This window comes from Callospermophilus lateralis, chromosome 1 (genome assembly GCF_048772815.1).
Source record: "Callospermophilus lateralis isolate mCalLat2 chromosome 1, mCalLat2.hap1, whole genome shotgun sequence".
Lineage (NCBI taxonomy): Eukaryota > Metazoa > Chordata > Mammalia > Rodentia > Sciuridae > Callospermophilus > Callospermophilus lateralis.
In genome coordinates, this window is record NC_135305.1 from 28,662,967 (window position 1) to 28,683,805 (window position 20,839).

The window sequence follows — 20,839 nt, forward strand, 5'->3', positions numbered from 1 at the left end:
AGAGGGTGGGTGAGTTGCTATCCCCTCTGCACACAGGGAATACTCAGGCTATGCTGTGTACGTCCCTCCTGGGCTTCATAGGTAGATACTGCCTCTTAGGAGTGAAACAGTCACTGTTTGCTCAGAGCCCTTTGTCCTAAGGAATATTAAACATTTGCTAAAAAATAGGTGAAATTAAAAACAAAAATCTATATAGGGTTTGTGGTTTTAATTGTACCATATTTAAAAATATTAAAGTCTTTCTATAATGTTTGCTGAGATTGAACCAAACGTTTCATCTGAGAGTTAATGAAGAGCACTTTTATTTTTTGGCGAAGACCAAGATTAGATTTACATTAATTAGAGAAATAATATCTAGGCCCTATTTTACACATCTTTATGTGGGATAATCGTTTATTGAGTTATTTACTGTCTTGTGTATAACAATACCATCTTTGTGAAAAATCGACTAGTACATTACACTTAAAATATTATGTACTAAAGGCAGATATTCTGAGTATGAATTTCATTAATTCCTATTTTATTTGAAAGACATAAAGTAATTCTGCAACATAAAATCTCAACAGATCCTTAACAAACAGATATTCCAGACTGGTGACTTTAGTGACCTGAGCCTGTTAGTGTTGCCATATTACCATAATCCCTTTCACTCATTTAGACTACATCTTTAAAAGTAAAAGACCAAGTGCTCATTCGAAGATGATGGTGGCTAATCTATTTACAAGTCAGTAAATAAATTACAGTTGTGGAAAGTATAATGAGGAAAGTGGAGTCAGGGAAGTTAATCCACTCTGAGAGATCAAGAAGACTTCCAGAGATGCAACTTTGAACTTACTTGTTCCTAACTCTGATGGAGAAAAGTTCTTATTTCTTCCCTGTGAATTACCCCCCCACACCACCTCTCTCTCTCCATTCCATACAAAAACACCCTCTCTTTTGCCTCAGATATAATAATTGATAATTTTTTATCTTGAATTTCTTTGCCACAGAGTGTGTATATCAATTTTCAAATACCTTCATATTAAATCTTTTAAGTTCACTGCAGAGTTCTTTATGGTTGAACCTCAACTGACATTTTGTGTTCTGAGCTGGCAGTTTTAGATTGCTCATGTTACTTACAAGAAAAAGATCATCAAAATATATACTAGGGCTGGGGTTGTGGCTCAGTGGTAGAGCGCTTGCCTAGCATGTGTGGGGTACTGAGTTCGATTCTCACCATCACATATAAAGAAAGAAAATAAAGGTCCATCAACAACTAGAAAATATGTTTTAAAAAATACACTCTGTTTTGTTGTTGTTTGTTTGTTTTCTACACATATAGGGGAAAATAGAATTACTATAGCTTTTCTATTTACAGTGACAAATTCTTTATATAGTCCCTGTCCAGAAAATGCTGTCCTTCATTTTTCCTTCGTGTTTAAAATAAACTTTCAATTTTAGAATAGTGTTAGATTTATAGAAATGTTGCAAAGGTATTAGGATTAAAACTAACCATGTTACACTATGATTAACATCTTATATAACTATAGTACATTTGTCACAACAAGGATACATTACTGATAACTGGCTTTTTAAATTTTTATTTTTTTACCTTGTTTTCAGTTCTAAAGATTGAACCGAGGGGCTCCCTACCACTGTGCTACATCCCTAACCCTTTTTACTTTATTTTGAGACAGAGTCTTGCTAAGTTGGCTAGGCTGTCCTTGAACTTGCCTGCCTCCCAAATCCTGGATTACAGGTATGTGCCACCGTACCTGGTCTTACTTTTTTATATTTTGCCTCAGCCTTGGAGTGGCTAGGATTACAGATATGTGCCACCACACCCAGCTTCTGGGTAAATTAGTTTTGATTTGGCTTATTTTTCTGCTTTAGGGTCCCATCCAGGATACCACTGTACATTTAGTTGTCATGGGTCCTTAGCCTCCTCTGTGTGGTGATAGTTTCTCAGACTTCTCTTATTTTTTATGATGTTGACATTTTATGGAGTACCGGTCAGGTATTTTGTATTTTATAAAGTGTCCCTCAGTTTGAATTTGTCTAATGTGTAGAGGAGAAGATGGAAGAGATGAAGTGACACTCATCACAGCACACCAAGGGTACATAATATCAACATGACTTAGCATGATAATGTTAACTTTCTTCACATGGTTCAGGTAATGTTGGATAGTTTTCTCCATCGTAAAGTTGCCGCCCACCTCCTAGTCCCCATCTCCATACTGTACTCTTTGCAAATGATTCACTATGCTCAGCTAACACAGAGTAGTCAGGTAGGAGGGATAGTGGCATTGCTTTTTATTCATGCATTTGACAAACACTTTTGAGCCCTTACTATGTGCCTAACACTGAGCTGTGTCCTGGAGACAAGATAATGATCTCATCCTTGTCCCTGAGTTTATGAATCTTCCTTTTAGAGGAAATACCCCCTAAAATAAACAAAGACAATTTAACATTTCTTAACTGTTATAGAGAGAACAAACTAGGACGAGGTAGGTGAGATGTAAGGGCTGGGCAACAAGGTAGAACCAACCTTACATATACGGTGGCTAGTAAAGACATTTTTAATTTGAGCTGCCCTTTGAATAACAAAAGCAATTATCCATGCCCAGAGTAGGCAGAGGGAACAACAATTGTGTGGAGACCCTGAAGGGGGAAAGAGTGCAGCATGTTTAAGGAACAGACAGGAACAGGGTGGCTGGAGCAAAGGAAATCTCATAAATAGAGATGTGATGGTAATTTGCAAAGCAAGGTCAGCAACACAGCACGTGGGGCCTTCACTGACCCTGCTATGGTTTGCATATGTTTTCCCAAAGGTTAATATGTGAGAAGCTTGGTCATTAGAAGAGTGGTGACATTGAGAGGTGATGGGAACTTGAAGAGGCCAGGCTCCTTGGGAGGTCCTTGGGTCAATGAATGTATACCCTTGGAAGGGACTGAGTTCTTTCTTGTGGACCCTGGTTAATTGTTGCAAGGAGATTGTTATAAAGATCTGGCCTGACCCATCCTCTCTGGCTTCCTGTTTTGAGATGTGATTTCTTGCTCCCACATACTTCCACCATTTACAGCTACCTTGAGGTGATATAGTTATGGTGGGGGCCCTCACCAGAACCTTTCCCTGTTTGGAGTTTCCACTTCCCAACCTGTGAGCTGACTTATCCTCTTTCCTTTACGAAATTAGTTTGCCTCAGATATATTACAAGATTGTTGTGAATTCATTGAAGACTATTCAACTAAAATTTTAAAACAAAAAATATCAGAATGTTTTGTCAGTTAATAATAAAAATTATTTTTTCCAAATTTTAAATTGTCATATATTTTAGTTTTTTAAAAATTGTGATTTCCTTTGATTGATTTTTCTCATTCTAAATTTGCTTTGACATCCAATTTTTGTTCATAATTTTGCTTTGTTTTTCATTACAAAAATTCCCAAATTATATGACATTCAGGCCCAAAAGAGTATCTGTTTCTGCCTGTACTCACAAAGAATTATCAGTTTTTAACTGCTTATTCAGTTATCTGGTATCTATCTATCTTTTAACTGCTTATTCAGTTATAACTGATAACTGAATAAGCAGTTTTTCTTAAAATCTCATTTTGAATTGCAATGAAAAAAATCATTCATATACTTATGATATATGTTAAATTTGAAAATTTTGAGTTCAAAAGAATTGAAAGATGTTGCATGTATGGGGGTTTTATTTATTTATTTTATTTGTTTTTATTTTTTATAACTAATCCTAAAAAAGGAGTTTGAATATGCTGAACTCTATGATATTTTCACTATAAGATTTTGTTATTAGTTCTTATTCTTCAAAAAATTTGACTAGTGAATGATAATTACATAGATATTCAAATTCCAAAAAGAAGTCACAAATTAAACATTTCCTAATACAAGATTATTTATCATAAGGATTGTACTTAAGTGGATGAATTCATTCCCAGTAAGCTACTCAGTGAAGTCAGAAAGGAAGCACAGGGCTAATGGATGGCAGTAAAGGGAGCAGAAGGAAAGCGGGCAGTTGGCAGTGGTCCCATCATATTAAATTGAAAGACTTTTATTGCCATTCAGTAATTAGGCACTTCCAGTAATAAAGATTCTGCCCTATTAGTAGGCTAATTTGCTTTTAAAATTCACTTTTGTTTGTATGATTTTTTGTATGTTATGTAAAATTCATTTTTGTTGTTGTTTTTGCTTTTGGGGACTGGAAATAGAACCCAGGGATGCTTAACCGCTGAGCCACATCCCCAGCCCTTTTTTATGGTTTTTTTTTTTTTTTTTGGAGACAGGGTCTCCCAAAGGTGCTTAGGACCTTTCTAAGATGCTGAGGCTAGTTTTGAACTCATGATCCTCCTGCCTCAGTCTCCTAAGCAGCAGGGATTACAAGTGTGCACCCCCCCCACACACCATTAGGTGTAATTCTTTCAGCTTTTTAAATATACTCTCACACATCTTTGAAAATGATATCATAGGAAGAATCCATTAGAAATGGACGTCCAGGTCCCTTAGCTAGCCAAGCAGATAGGCACCCATAGAGAAACAGTTATCATTCCATTTCTGCTAAATAGGATTGCATCATAATTGATTTTCCAATCATTCCAAGTATCCTGCTCTGGAGAGGATATAAACTAATAAGTAGCGGTAAAAGGAGTTCTGTTGGCAGTCTAACAGTGTGGTAGTTACCATGAGAGGGTGCCTGTGTACACAGTGGGCTGTGGCATCTGCTGAGGGGTCTTTACACTCAGAGTTGCAACTTGTGGTAGGAAAGATAAGGGCCAAAAGGAGGACAACAGAAAGCATACTGTGAACATAAAGGTAGTACAGTTTTATGTAAATGTAAATAAGAAGGCAATAAAAATGTTGGGCACTTTTAGAAAAGAATTCTTGGTTAAAAAAAAAAAAAAAAAACTTTGGAAAACCACCATGCTGGAATTTTAAATATACTTCATTAGACATCTGCATCTGTAATATTTATAGATATGTCATTGCATTTTATTATGCTAATAAAATAATTCTCTCTATACCTATGCTATCTCTCAAATCTAAAATGAAAACAAATTGTGTTAAAACCATCTCTTCAGAACAGTGGTTTGAAATTAATACTCTATTACTTAAATAATTTTTATGACATGAAGTTGGACTTGTTTAATTTTAGTCATTTTGGCACTATGTATATTTAAATAAAAATTAGGTGTATAATAGGAAAGGCATTTCTGTAAAAGTATTACTTCAATTCAAAACATTTTATATACAGCTTGTATACAGTTTATATACAACTGTGATAACAACTGGAGAAGCTGTAGAGAAGTAGATCATTGGTCCTTTACCCCATGGGATTCTGAAATAAGTTAATGATGCAAGGGTTAGCTTGCCCTAGGTTGAATATGAGTGCAACAATTAATAAAAAAAATTCATGACTTTTTTAGGAGTAGTTGCAGGAAACAAAAACCCATTTAAGATAAAGCCTTTAAAAAATATGGAGAACTGCTACGATGCAGAGAGATGTAGAAAAAACATTGGGTTATCTGAACATCCGGTCCTCCAGAAGTCAGAATACAGATCAGTTTAGTGGACTTCGCGTGCAGGAATGTATGGGTATTTGTGCTAGTTCTCTGACATTAATGTGATTATTCCATCAACATATGCTAGTTTCTTGCCATCCCGCTACAAATGACTTGTTCTCCAAAATTCCAGCAAAACTGGCTCTCTGCCCAATCTATAGATTGGTTATTCCTTTTGGCTTAAGTGCAGGCTGCTGTGGCCTGGGAAGCTGGTTCTTCTCATATGCTGGACTGCCTTGCTAGAGAGGAACTGTAAGCATGGCAGGTCAAGGAAGGAGAGAAGGCTGAGTGTGGTTGATGGCTAATATATTGAGTAAGGGCTTATCCAATACGCTCACAAGGAGGGCCATTTTGTCTACTGGAAGGATCATGGAAGACTTCGTGGAGGAGATGGCAAAGCTGAGAGTCTGATTTAGATGTCAAGATTAAATAGATGAAGAAGGAGGGTGTTCCAGGTAATGAAGCAAATTGAGCTAAGTCCTTTCGGTTTATGCTTGGCACTAGGTCAGTCTGGCTCAGCAATCTTCGGTGAGTTGCCCTAAACCATCCAAGCAGCTCATTTCAGTACCTGGGAGGAATCTCTCAGGTTTGTGGTCAGAGCACTTGTGTTTTTCAAAAGTTCCCCAGGTGATGCTGAGGTGAAAAGGACTCAGAACCACTGGACAGCCATAGCCTGCAGGACATTAGGGGTTTATGAACTACTGCTGGGAAAGGATATTAGAACAAGACTGTGCAAACTGATGTATGTCAGCCCAGGACTTTCTTAACTGAATCCTCTAAATGAGAAGAAGCCACGGAGGCCGCTATGTTATGGGTTTCCACTGTTTTGGGTGCCAGTGTAGTTGTATCTGCTTAGAATCCTTTTGGGGCTTTAGACAGAGGTGGAGAAGGAGAGACCTGGTCTGGGTACCTGCACAGCTCATAATGCCTTTTCACAATATTATTTACTCATTGCTTCCCCTGTGGGGAGTAGATACTCTAATCTCAGATTTAGTTTTCTAAGCAGAATGTGTTGAAGCTTTTATATAAAAATTCTTTATTCTTTCTTCTTTCTTCAGGGGAGTCGGCTGCATCTTTGTTGAGATGATCCAAGGAGTTGCTGCTTTTCCAGGAATGAAAGACATTCAGGATCAACTTGAACGTATATTTCTGGTAAGTTCTTTACAGAATGCTTCTGAGAAAAATTAGTTTCTAATTAGTCACTTAGTGACAGATTCTAGAGTGATCCATGGAAAATATTTTTTAACAAATTACTCTGTTGTCACATTTAGTTCTAACATATTTTTGGATTTTTGAAAAAGCAGGAAATTAGTTAAAATTGTGTTTTAAAGCTATTGTAAATTGATAATATGCAAATATAGAAAGTAAGATATAAGAGGCAATACAGAGTAACGGGTTAAAAATGGGCACTCGGAACAATTTCAAGTGATTTATATAGAAGCCCAGCTTAACCCCTGCCACCCTCCAGCTCTTGACTGTATGACTTTGGTAACTGTCTTTTATAACACAGAACATGGAAAATGGTGGATGTAGGGAGGGTAGGAACCATGGAGACCCCAAGCATACAGTACCTTGGCCAGGTCCTTGGGACTGGCATCATCAGTGATAAGTCATGGTAGCATGTAGCCTTGAGATGATGTGTTGAGAATGGTGCTTTACTTCTGTGGTCTTCCTCTCTAAACTATATCCCCAGTCTATTTATGAAAAACACATCACATGAAACCAAATTGTGGCACATTCTACAAGATACCTAACCAGTACTCCTCAATGGTGTCAAATGTCATCAAAATCGAAGAAGGTCTAAGAAACTGTCACCACCCAGAGGAGGCTAAGGACACTTGACAACTCTATGTAATGTAGTCTCCTGGGTAGAATCCTGAAGCAAAAAACACATTAGGGGAAAAAATAATGAAATCTGAATAAAGTATGGTTTTTAATGAATGTCAATATTTGCATGTGGTTCCTTAGTTGTGACAAAAGTACAATATAAGGTTAGACTTATATAGCATATTCAGGTTTTTAAAAGTCTGCAAAAAATAAGTGTTCTATAGCCAGATTATCTGCATTTAGTACCACCTTCTGTCTGTCACTTTTTAGGTATGTAGGTATGTGACCTTGGACGAGGGACTTACTTGGCTCTCTGAGCCTTAGTTTGCTCATGGGTGAATTGAGGGATAAATTACCTCAAAGGTTGTTTTAAGGAATCATTGACTTGGTATAGAGTGTTTTTAGAACAATGCCTGGCATAGTAAATACACCATAAGTATATGTTACTATTTTTGGTACATCATTTTTATGCCAGGTAATTTTATTCAGTAGGCTTTTATGTTAGCAAATTGTCCTATAAACCAAATATTTAAGTATGAAATCAGAACTAGACAAATTAGGTTTTTGTTGAAAGGATTTAAACTAAATATATTATAATAGCCAACATTACCATACTTTTCACTTCTTTGGTAAAACCCCCCTATGAAATCACTGAGGCAGATTTTAGTATGGCCTATGTGAAGAGACTTATTGGATTACCTTTTATTTAAGTTATTCAAGTACTACATCAAAGTGTAGTTTTCATATCATGTGTAAGAACCATGGTAGGGCATAGTGATAGTAATGCTATGAATTGAGACTTGATCACTAATGTGTTCACCTTGATGCCAACAGTAAAATGATAAGAAAAGGAGACTACAAACTAGGAAATTAAAGCACATGATTTCTTCCTGCAGTGTCCTGTATCCCAGCAAGTCCCTGCACACTAACAGCAGGTGGCCCGTGGGAGAGTCCCTAACACAGAAGCCCTCATCAAAGTGTAGCTATTGATTTTTCTTGTCCCAGAAGCTGTCTTCATCCACTTCCTTTAATTTTATTGTATCTGATATTTATGAGTTCCCACCCACAAATATTGAAGAGATTTCTTATGACTAGAAGAAATGTGTTTTTATAATGAAAAATTCCCATAATATTAAAAAGTATAAAAGCTGAAAAATTGCCCTTTGTCCTACTACTCAGAAAACCACATTTAGTATTTTGATATATTGTGTCCATACATTAAAAAAATTGTATCTTGTATACCACTTTATAACTCGCTGTTTTCATCTAATACTATATAATGAACACTTTTAATTAAAAATAAATTTTGAAACCGATCATCATTTCTGATGACAGAGGAGTGTTTTTCATTGTATGGAGGAGACAGTGTATGAACAAGAGCAGCCTAATATCAATAACTTGTTACTCTAACAAAGTGCTGCCAGAAATAAACTTTGCATACCTATTCTACTAAGAATAATGATTAGAATCGAAGGTTTCTAATTCAATAAAATTTAATTTTTATAAATTTATTGACTGCTCTTATATACCTACCTCTTTATCTAAACATGTGAAAATCATTTTCCCAAGAACATCTCTTGTTTTCTTTGTCAGATTGTATTGAGACTGTCAATTTGCTCCTAAGCAAATTGAGCTTTCCCTACTAGGAAAAAAATCATTAATATTTTATTTTCCTTAGTACAAATGTACAGTTTTTTGAGCATATTTTCTTTTTTCCTTTCATGCTTTTAATTTTCATTCATTTATTTTAAATAAAATGTTTACCGGTATTTTCTTAAAAATATAATAAACTTTTTCTTATATTTTGTAATTTTAAAAAATCAGTAGAGAGGGAATTTTAATAAGATGTATTTTGAAGCATCCAGATTTTATGCTACAACCTATCTTCAAATGTTTAGTTTTTAAATTTATTTAAAGTTTAAGTGTAATAATAACAATTCCACTGAATTATATTCTGAGAATAATTTTCTTATCTTACATTTCACTTAGCTTTTTACTCCCTTGTGGCTATCAAACTATCAAATTGTTGATGATTTGTTTTATGCTAAAATAATTAATTTTCCCATATTCAAAATCAGAAAACTTAAAAAGGAATCATATAGTTGACATAGTTTACTTTGTCAAAGTTTTGACTTGAAATACTTATATAATCTAAGTGATTTCCAAAGGGTTGTACCTTGTTGAATTGCTTTTTCTATGGAGATTTTGCTATTATTTCTTAATTTTATGGCAAAAGTTTTTTAATTTTATGGGTATTCAGAGACCTTTGGGCTATGAATATGCTTTTAATAAGCCATAGAAATAAATTATTATGAACTTCCCTTGGGATTATTGATACACTAAACTACTGTTTCCTCTTAGCATAGAGACCTTAAATGCACACAAGAATCATGATTGATGGCAATACTGCTTTCATTTACTGTAGCTATTTAACATGTGAAATGCTTTTTAAAATAAAATGCCCTTTGATAATTGGAAACTAGATCAGTTATATAAAATTGCTGCTTTAGAACTAAATGATGTTACATTTCACCCTGAAGAATTAGACAAAACAATCAAAATAAGAGAAATCTTAAAAACTTCTTTTGGCACTAATTGTAATCATCTTAAATATTTCATTTTCTCTGTGGATTTGTTCACATTTACAAATGTTAGCTGTATATCACACAAGTAAAGTTTCTCAAGACTTGAATGATCATTGGAAGAGGAAATTTTCACAAACTTAATCAGGCTGAATCACTGGGAAAAAATGCCTTTCCTCAGTGACCTTTTATATCTGGTCTGAAGAGGGATGACTATTAAATCATTATAGAGATTATATTCGCTTTAACAGGCTTCTGATATAACCTGCCAGAGACTCCCTTCTAAAGTGGCAGTGGTATATCTGACTTCTAGTACAGTATTGCCAAGGAGATAATTGACTCTGAAAAGTAGGATTATTTGGGTTGTTTGTGTTTTAATACAGGGATTAAGTTTATTCATATGCCTGTGAACTGAATATAGATAGGTGGTTAATAAGTTTGAAGCACAAAATTAATAGCTCATTACCCAACATAACTAGTGTAATTAGCTCCCACACACTGAGTCTTTATAAAAAATGCAGAAGGCAACAAAGATCAGTTAATAAAATCCTTTGTGCTTCTTTCTCCCTCCTTTGGAGGAAGGGAACATTTCACATTTTTAACAAATTCAGTGAATTCATTTTCCAAACATAATAATTGTGTGCATATATACAAGTTGAGTTGGTTTTGCTACAATTTGAGATTTCATCATTAAATTATTTTCTTTGAAATTGTGATGCTCATATGCAAGAAAGGAAGGAAGGTGATAGAATTTTGACAAATTACATTCAAGAGTTTTTGAGTTGCCAAGTGAATAGGCACCTATTTCTCGAAGCAGCAACTCTCCTTTTTGGTGGAAAGAATGATTTATTTTCATTTCTTCAGCATAACCCATTTTAAAATGTGACATGATGTATTGTGTGCACCTCCATTAGCTGCAAAAAAATAAGCAGCAAATGTATTCCTTCAGGTGAGTATGTATTCCGAGTAACAAAATCACACCTAATAAAAAGACTTTGTATTCTAATCACATTGTTCCAAATTAAAAGTTCTACTTGGTGGAACCGTGGGAATATGTATTTGTCTCTCTCACTTCAAAACAGCTGAACAAATGGCAGAGAGTGCTTGCACAGCTGTCTGAAAACTTTGGCAGTTGCTTCTGGGCTTGTGTGGCTCATGGCCCAAAGTACAGCAGTCATGACAGTGGGTGGCATAATTCTGTTTTTCAGAACTGTTCTTTTTTCCTCTTTGAATGTTGATAACCCTGACAGTCTCACCTTTCCTTGCTGACCAGGTCTCCTGCATCAAATTGAATTTCCCAGTTCTTAGCCTATTTTGACATTATTTGATTGGTACACTTGTCAAAATATCCCTCTTATCAATATAGATAAATAGATATCATATATATATATATATATTTGTATACATACATATGTATATAATTTATTTATCTATCTATATTTGTATACACACACATATACATACACACAATTCTGGGTGTGTTTGCACATGTGTATATGTGTGTGTGTGTGAAAAGAATCACTAGCAACTTGGAAAGCCACTACTACTGGCTTCTTGAGTCTGATCCTTCCTTATGCCTCTGTGTTTTGCACTGAACTAACTGGAGAGAAATTCTCTGCAGACCCAGTTTCTGTCCTTGCTCCCTAGTATGGGTCTGTTTCCAGGGTCTTAGAACTGGAACCATGATCCTAAGTTTTCATAGCAGGCTAGAGGAGTCTTGTAGAACATAAGTGAAAGCTGTCATTGCCTCCTTCAGGGGTTACTATCATCCAGGAGCAGCCACATTGTTAGGGTGTAATATTAGTATTACAGATTTGTACCATTATTACAATTGTTGGATTTGCTTTAGGTCAGTTTACTGTGCTACTTCAGCACTCTTTTTTCAGCACTAGAGGCTATGGTATGTAAAGGAATTATATGCCACAGTGCCAATAATGGAAGAAATTACCATGACAGTCAAGGCAGGGGAACAAGGCATTCCTTAGCAATGAAGTCGTGATTAATTGCTAAGCAATGATGAGCAGATGAAGACCAGGTAAAAACAGTGGGTCTTATGTTAGTTTTAAAATACTGATTATAGAGGTAAATATTGGATTCTAATACTAGGTTCTTTGTTACTCTGAACAAATCACCTTTTCTAATAAAATGGTAGTTTCTATTTCTGCAAAGGGAAGATTTGAACTAAATGATTTCAATATTGTCTTGCAGTTCTAACCTTTCAAAATTCTAAAAAATGCATGATATTACAGGATTGTGTCTAAGGCCTGTGAGAGTTTAAAGAAGAAATTGCATATAAAATTTTTGGTAAGCACTGAAGAAAGTATAAGATTGGAAGATTTGATAATAAAGTGAGAAAGGAGCCCTTTTTTTGATCTTCCATCAATTATCATTTTTATTCATAAATTGATCCTCAAGAAGTACCTGCAGTAGGAGTCGGATAGTGGCAATTCTGTCCATTTTTTAAAATTAATTTTTCTTATTTATATATGACAGTGGAATGCATTACAATTCTCATTACACATATAGAGCACAGGTTTTCATATCTCTGATTGTATACAAAGTATATTCACACCAATTTGTGTCTTCATACATGTATTTTGGATAATAATGTCCATCACATTCCACCATCATTTATAACCCCATTCTCCCTCCCCTGCCTTCCCACCCCTCTGCCCTTTCTAGAGTTCGTCTGTTCCTCCCATGCTCCCTCTCCTTGTGAATTGGCCTCCTTATATCAGAGAAAACATTAGGCATTTGTTTTGGGGGATTGGCTAACTTCACTTAGCATTATTTTCTCTAACTCTATCCACTTACCTGCAAATGCCATGATTTTATTCTCCTTTATTGCTGAGTAATATGTATATATGTAATATTGTGTGTGTGTGTGTGTGTGTGTGTGTGTGTGTATTACATTTTTTAATTCATTCATCTATTGAAGGCCATCTAGGTTGGTTCCACAGTTTAGCTATTGGCTATTGTTAATTATGCTGCTATAAACACTGATGTGGCTGCATCACTGTAGTATGTATTTGTTGATTGATTGTATATCCTCTTCTGAGAAATGTCTGTTCAGGTTCTTGGCCCATTTATTAATTGGGTTATTTGGTTTTTTTGGTGTGTAGCTTTTTGAGTTTTTTATATACACTAGAGATTAGTGCTCTATCTAATATGTGGGATAAAGATTTACTCCCAAGATGTAGGCTCTGTATTCACCTCACAGATTGTTTCTTTTGCTTAGAAGAAACTTTTTAGTTTGAGTACATCCCATTTATTGATTCTTGATTTTAATTCTTGTGCCACAGGAATCTTATTAAGAAGGCTGGGACCTTATCCCACATCATAGAGATTAGGGCCTACTTTTTCTTCTATTAGACTCAGGGTCTCTGGTTTTATTCCTAAGTCCTTGATCCATTTTGAGTTGAATTTTGTGCATGGTGAGAGATAGAGATTTAATTTCATTTTGTTGCATATGGATTTCCTGTTTTCCCAGCACCATTTGTTGATGAGGCTATCTTTCTCCAATGCCTGTTTTTGCACCTTGGTATAATTTAAGATAATTGTAATTTTGTGGGTTGGTCTCTGTCCTCTATTCTTTATCATTGGTCTACCAGTCTGTTTTGGTGCCAATACCATGATGTTTTTGTTACTGTTGTTCTGTAGTATAGTTTAAGGTCTGGTATAGTGATGCCACCTGCTTCACTCTTCCTGATAAGGATTGCTTTAGCTTTTCTGGGTCTCTTATTTTTCCAGATGAATTTCATGACTGCTTTTTCTATTTCTATGAGGAATGTCATTGGGATTTTGATCAGAATCGCATTAAATCTGTACAGTGCTTTTGGTAGTGTGGTCATTTTGACAATATTAATTCTGCCTATCCAAGAGCAAGATAGATCTTTTTATCTTCTAAGGTCTTCTTTGATTTCTTTCTTTAGGGTTCTGTAATTTTCATTATATAGATCTTTTACCTCTTTCGTTAAGTTGATTCCCAAGTATTTTTTTAAGGCTATTGTAATGGGGTAATTTTCCTCATTTCCCTTTCTGAGGATTTATGCATGCTGATTTTATACCCTGCTACTTTGCTGAGTTCATTTACTAGTTCTAGAAGTTTTCTGGTGGAACTTTTAGGGTCCTCTAGGTATAGACTCATATCATCAGCAAGTAGTGCCAATTTGAGTTCTTCTTCTCCTATGTGTATCCCTTTAATTTCTTTTGTCTAATTGCTCTGGCCAAGAACTATGTTAAATAGAAATGATGAAAGAGGGTATCCCTGTGTTGTTCCAGTTTTTAGAGGGAATGCCTTCAAGTTTTCAGAATATTACGTTTAGAGAAGTAAATTAAAAAATTAAAGATAGTGTGAGAATAAGTAAAAATCACCTCTCAGAGATAACTAGTGTTTAAATATTTTTGTATGTTGTCTTTTTCTAGTTTTTCACAGTGGAGTACATAATAAATTTGTGATTATGTATTCATCTTCTCTTTACTTCATATTATTTAATTTTATTTTTATTTCTTGATGCTAGAGAATCAAAAATAAAGGGGGTGACAGTACTAGGTGGTACTAGGAATCCTGATGATAATTGTAATTTTGTGGGTTAGTCTCATCTATTCTGTACCATTGGTCTACCAGTCTGTTTTGGTGCCAATACCATGATGTTTTTGTTACTATTGCTCTATAGAATAGTTGAAGGCTAAACTCTGTACTACAGTTTAAGAAAGGCTCCAGCCCTTTCTCTTTATTTTAAGTAGGGAGCAATTTTAAGTAATTAGTGTGTACTTGGAAATATTATCTTAATGATACTATAATATTTTATAAATGTGCTAACATATTCTCCAACTAATAGATAATTTGCCTTGGGTTTTTATGCTAAGTAATGCATATAGTAAACTTACTCAAATATTCATTTATTCAGCAAAGTTAATAGACAACTATTCTTTGCCAATCACTTTGTCTATAGGTGGTAGCACAAAGCACATCTTAAAACTGTGGTTAACTGAGCTGCATTTGAAAAGCTTCCAGAAAATCAGATCAAAAGAATGTTGTTCCCAAACGTTTATGTTTTGGTTAATGTAAGGAAAGAAAGGAGTCAAGGATAACTTAAATGTTTCAACTAGGCGATTAATGAGGTCATTTCAAATAATGGGCACATTAAAAAGGAGAACCAGTGAAAGTAGATGAGGAAGAGAACTCAAGGTAATGGCTTTTATGTCTTTATAGGTGATCCCAAAGAAGATGTTCAGTATACAGCTCATATACAACAGAAGTGAATAATAATAAGGGGAAAAAAATCCCTCACTTGAGGGAGGATATACATCATCTAGTGTCGGGGAGAAACAAAACCAGAACCCTTCCTTAAGCTCTGTCAGCATGGTCTGCACCATGCCCATACTGTGTCTGGCATGCTGTATGTGTTCAGTAAATGCTGATAGCCCAGGAAAAGAGAAGAGTGTTCTGCCAAAGAAACGTGAGAGTCAACACAGAAAACACATCTGGGTTTCATTAGAAAAGTGTGAACCTCTCATGTTTTTTCAAAGGAGACCTGTGATTCTCCTCGGTGTCTCCGTGATGCTGGAGCCTCAGAGGAAGGCACAGTTTCAGGCCATAACTTTTGGCTCTACCTTTTTAAAGATTTTATATATAAAAGGAATCCTGATGCCAAAAGAAAGAATGAATGTCCCTGGACTAATGATATCTTAAGGGCCTCCTTATCAGGAGTTCTATGAGAAAGGAAAATAAAAAAGGTCCATGTGGGAAAAAAAAATGTTGAAAAAAAATCCAGTGAAATTGAAGATGTTAGAGAAATAAATATTGAGGAGCTCACATATGTAGACATTAGATAGCGGTTCTAATAAAAGAGAGTTTTGTGCTTCCTAAACTAATAGAAGTGTAGGGAGAAAACTTCAGTAAGATAATTTGTATTGAGAAAAGATGAGAACAGTGGGCTTCCACTATAGAATGACTACTTTTTGAAAAGAAACTTCTGTTATAAGACAAACTATCTATTATATAGAGATTTGAATTAGCTTACATAGCTAATTTTTTGGCTCCAAGTGTTTTTTAATTACAGTGTTACAAACTTTGTGTAGAATGTAAAATGGGAATACTTTATTTAAATAATTTTCTCATGAAAGTATTAATTTCTTTGACATATTTATTATGGGTCTACTCTGTGCTAAATACTCTTTCTGTGCTCTATGGATACAGCAGTGCACAAAACAAAGCCCCTGTTGTTATAAAACTTAAATTCTCTTTAATGATACTGCAAGAGATGCTAATTTATGTAGCATGTTCTGGGAAGGTATCTTTGAAGGTGATAACTTGTTCATGGAAGGTCATGGGTCACAGACACAAAGATACCAGAGATCAGAGCATTTCAGGCAGGGGAAATAGTTAATGATAATAGTATTAAAATGAGAGTTCTCCATCCTAAGTTTGCTATATTGAGGATCATTCTTCATGATGACCAAGGTGATTTTTGATGCTGCTGTTACTCTGGCTTCTTTATACAAAGCATTTTCTTACCTGGGAAGTGCTTGCTGTGTGAAGCATTCAGTTCCTGTCTATGGTACTGATCACATTAGGTGGAGTGAACCAACAAAGAGAGCTTACAGCACATCTGAGGCCGTTTCAAGCCAGAATCATGCAGAGGCTAGAGATTCGGGTTTTCTGAGTTAATTCAGCATGAGAGTTCATAGAAGAAGATGGGAAAGGTTTCTATTCGGGAGAATGGAAGATGGTTCAGAGAAAAGAACAAGAAAAAGAATGTTCAGACTACAAAGAAAACCCAAGAGCACCGTTTTTTTTTTTTTTTTTTTTAAGTTAAAGTAGAGGTTCAAGAAGGAAAGTATTTATCAACTGCCTCAAATACTGCAGCAAGGGCAGTGAAGGCTGCTGCTGAGACAAGGCCACTGTGGGTAAATCTGAGAGAGTCATTCCAGGAGTGTTGGATGTGTGCCGCCTCATGACAGCCTCATAACATGTGAGTGGATGGTGAAGAATTGGAAGACATTGAGCAGAGATCACTTTGAGAATTGATTGAAGAGGATTGAAGTCACTCTGAGGATATTTTTCAATTAATATTTATGATCTATGGTATGTCATATTTTTTAAAGAAATGAAGACTAGGATATTTGTAAGGTAAAGGACACTTAACATGTAAGAAGACATATTTGATGGGTCAAGGTATTGGAGCAGGCTCAAGAGGATAGATGGTGGAGATGGTGCATTGAAATGTGGATGAGAAGGTTTTCCAAAAGATGAAACAGGAGGGGAAGGAAGAAGAGGAAATTTGAATAAATGGTATAGAGAAGAAGAAAGGGCTTTGGGGATAACATGATCTGCCTGATTCTTAAAAGAAAGTGGGGCCAGCAGAGTGATGTGCATGTAGGGAGCATATGTTTGAGAGAATGTGTTATATTCAAAATGCTGGTACAAAAACAAATGATTTGTAGCCATAATGTGATGACAAGAGGAGTAGTTGCTGACTACCTTCTCTGATTGTTTTAAAATCTATTGTTGATTTGAACATTACAATAGGAATAGAATGCCATATTTCCAATTGCTCTAATTTGTAATTCGTACTTATTAATATTGGATTACTTTTAGCTACATCATCCTCCCTACAAATATTTCCCAGTTATAGCTAGTAGCTTTTTAACAGAAACTTTTCTGTCTTACATTTAATTTTTGAAAATTTTTAGTTGAATATATCCCTGTTTTATATTACCATTTTGTCTGTACATTAATTTATTGTTAGTATATGATGACTTCCTGGATATTCCAGTTATCTCTTATCATGCAACCACCTCAAAATTGTATCAGTAACAAACTTTTTTTTAAAAAAAAAAATCTTTTCATGATTTTAGGGTCAGTAACTTATAAAAGGTTGACTGAGTGATTTTGGACTTGGTGGCAGACAAATGGAGGCTAGAGCCAGATCAGTCAGGAGTTAGAACAGCTGGGGACTGGCCAGACATCTCTGTCTTTATCATCATAGAGTCTTAGGTCCTCCGTGGGTTCTTTCCATGTGGGCTAATTTGGGCTTCTTTATGTCAAGACAGTTGGGCTATGAGAGTGGGTGTCCTAAGAGGACCAGGTGGAACTGTGTACCTTCCCTTAACTCAGTCTTGGAAGTCATGTGTTGGTCAAGCCCGTCACAGACTCATCCAAAGACAAGGGCAGGGGACATAGAACCCAGTCTAGAAGGGAGATGTGTCAAGAATGATGGCCACATTTTAACTGCCACACTAACCATGTAAATTTTCACTAATGTATATATTTCCATGTCAGGCTGATAAACAGCTTGTGAGATGGAGTGGAGGGGGGAACCAGCAAACAATTTTATCAAGTTCCTAAATTATTTCATATTTTTCCCATATTCATTAAACCCATTACAATGCCGCTTCCCATGGTTAATATGAAAGGATTAATTGTCGATATTACTTGGAGGGCTGTGAGTTTCCCTCATTCACTCACCCTCCCTTTTTCACTAACAAATTCACAGATGTGTCAGACAGAGAGAGGTGGCAAAACACTGCCTTGGTGTGACATACCTGAGGCAGGTGAGAGGGTGTTCACACTTTTTTGTCAAGTCCCAGAAGATTATCCATAAGCAGATGTTAATAACCCATATTCTGTCTTGAAATCTTTGACTTGTAAAGTTCATCCACACATAAGAATATCGCTTACCTTATGTAGGGAGCATCGGGAGGTAGCTGCCAATGAACACCCCTCCTGCTGTTGATGCCTTGTGTAAACAACCTTTCCTTCAGTGTGGCCTGGACCTGGTGACTTGATTCTAATAGAATAGGGCAGAAATGAGGCAGTATCACTTCTGACACTAGGGTACAGAAAGTTTGTTACCTCCTTCTGGTATCTTGATAATAGATGACTGTTATTGTGTACACAAGCAAATGAAGATGTGTAGTCATCATACACCAGCCCCATAACTTCTTATCTCTCCTGATTACTCAATTAACATTATGTTTCCCACTTTCATGCTGCAGCCTGCCTTTTCTTATTCTGAAGACTCTGCTCTCAAGTGTAAGTCTGTCTAGGCCATTAATCTTTTTGTGGGACATGATTTCATTTAAAACCTGACCTTGCATCATCTCCTGCCCAAACCCCTGCAAGAAAAGACGCCTAATCCAAGCACTCTCTCCTCAATTGATCTCTCATGTCTCGTTATTATGTAATTTGATAAAAAGCTAGAGATATTTGATTAGAATTTCTATAACATAATCTACCCAAGTCATTGGAGCACATCCCTTAGAGAACAATTTTATTATAAGTCAGGTTAACAGATTATCTAACCTTAAAGGTGAATTTGTCCTCTATCTCACTTTTTGCTTTGATGGTGACAGGCATACATTTTCCAGATAGTCTCTATGCTATGATTTTGGATCCTTCCTAAAATCTTTTTGTGAATTTAGTTGCACTGAGAGTGTCAAAACTGTGTATTTTAAATGTACCATTGATGAATTTTTTTTAGTATAGTGCATAATCTAAATCTAGGGTTCTATTATTTTTTAATAGCATTAGATAGAAAAATTATCAGAGAATGTGAGTCTCTGCTTGGGAGTAGATTCTACTCCAGGAAAAAAGCAAGTGTCAGTCTGAACTTCCTTTACCTATCATGTCGACCAATCCCTGTAAAGATGCAAGATTTAGTTTGGGGATACATCCTGCATTATCAAACCCTAATGCTTGCCTGGTATTCCTCTTTCCTTATCTCTAATGTCTATAACTCTTCACTCCAAATACTAGACCTGTCCCCTCTCACAGTGGATATTTCTCTGACTTCCCAATAGAAGCTCTCTCTGCTCCCGGACCTCTGGTCTGTTGACCCACACCCCTCTGCCGTCTCCCTTCAGTTTTGACCTTGCACTGCATTTGTTTTTGTTCTTATTCTCTGACAGACTTTAGGATTTGAGAGTAGGGGTTGGAAAGGAGAGGAGTGCTTTGTGTGGAAAAAATTTTGTTGTGCACCCTGACACTGTTCAGATATTGACTTGTGACGATGGAATTATTGCAAAGGCCAAGGATATTTCTTGAACTTCTCTGCTCCTTTTAAAATTCATCTTTTTAGAGAATTCTGTGGAGATCACTTTAAGAATCATTTTAAAAAATAAAAAAAATGATTTTCCTTCTTTTGTTTTAAAATAATAAGGGCGGAGACTGTGGCTCAATGATAGAGCGCTTGCCTGACATGTGTGAGGCACTGGGTTCCATCCTCAGCACCATAAAAAAAAAAAAATAAAGGTACTGTGTCCACCTATAACTAAAAAAACGCATATTAAAAAACAGATAAAGGTTTGTATTTTTCCTTATTTTCTCCCTTTTCAGTTGTAATAGTATAGAAACCAGTAATAGCAGATAACATTTAACATTCTCATGCAAAGTTCATCTTATTGAAGTTCAATAGAACAAATTGCTCTAAGAAATGTTCAGTACTAAAAATGTTTCATGTTTGCTAGGTGGAAAGTAAATAGCTGTAAGATGTTAATGAAAACTTTTTTGGAAGTAATGTTAGGCTCATTTTATGCATCCCATCTCTTTTGTGACAAAATGTCTATGTCTCATACAGAATAGTGATGTGTGCATATTACAGTTGGTTATTGACTGTTGGTATGTGATTTAGTTCATTTAGCAATTGTGTCCTCAATATGCCCAGCTAAGTAGACTTTTTGTTTTGTTTTTGTTATTTTTAATTAATTAATTTATTTTAATTAGGTACATATGACAGCAGAATGCATTTTGATTTTATTGTACACATTTGCATCACAACTTTTCATTTCTCTGGTTGTACACGGTGTAGTGTCACACCATGTGTGCAGTCATATATGTACCCAGGGTAATGATGGCCATCTCATTCCAC

At 35.6% G+C, this 20,839-nt stretch overlaps 1 protein-coding gene across 3 annotated transcripts in view; it reads left to right on the plus strand.

The window, feature by feature from the left end:
* The window catches only part of Cdk14 (cyclin dependent kinase 14), a 563,390-nt gene that overhangs the window by 350,459 nt on the left and 192,092 nt on the right, over positions 1-20,839 (plus strand). For all 3 annotated transcript variants that reach the window (XM_076860994.1, XM_076861002.1, XM_076861011.1), the window contains exon 10: positions 6,615-6,708. In XM_076860994.1, coding sequence (XP_076717109.1) covers positions 6,615-6,708 — 94 coding nt within the window. The remainder of the gene's footprint in view (positions 1-6,614; positions 6,709-20,839) is intronic.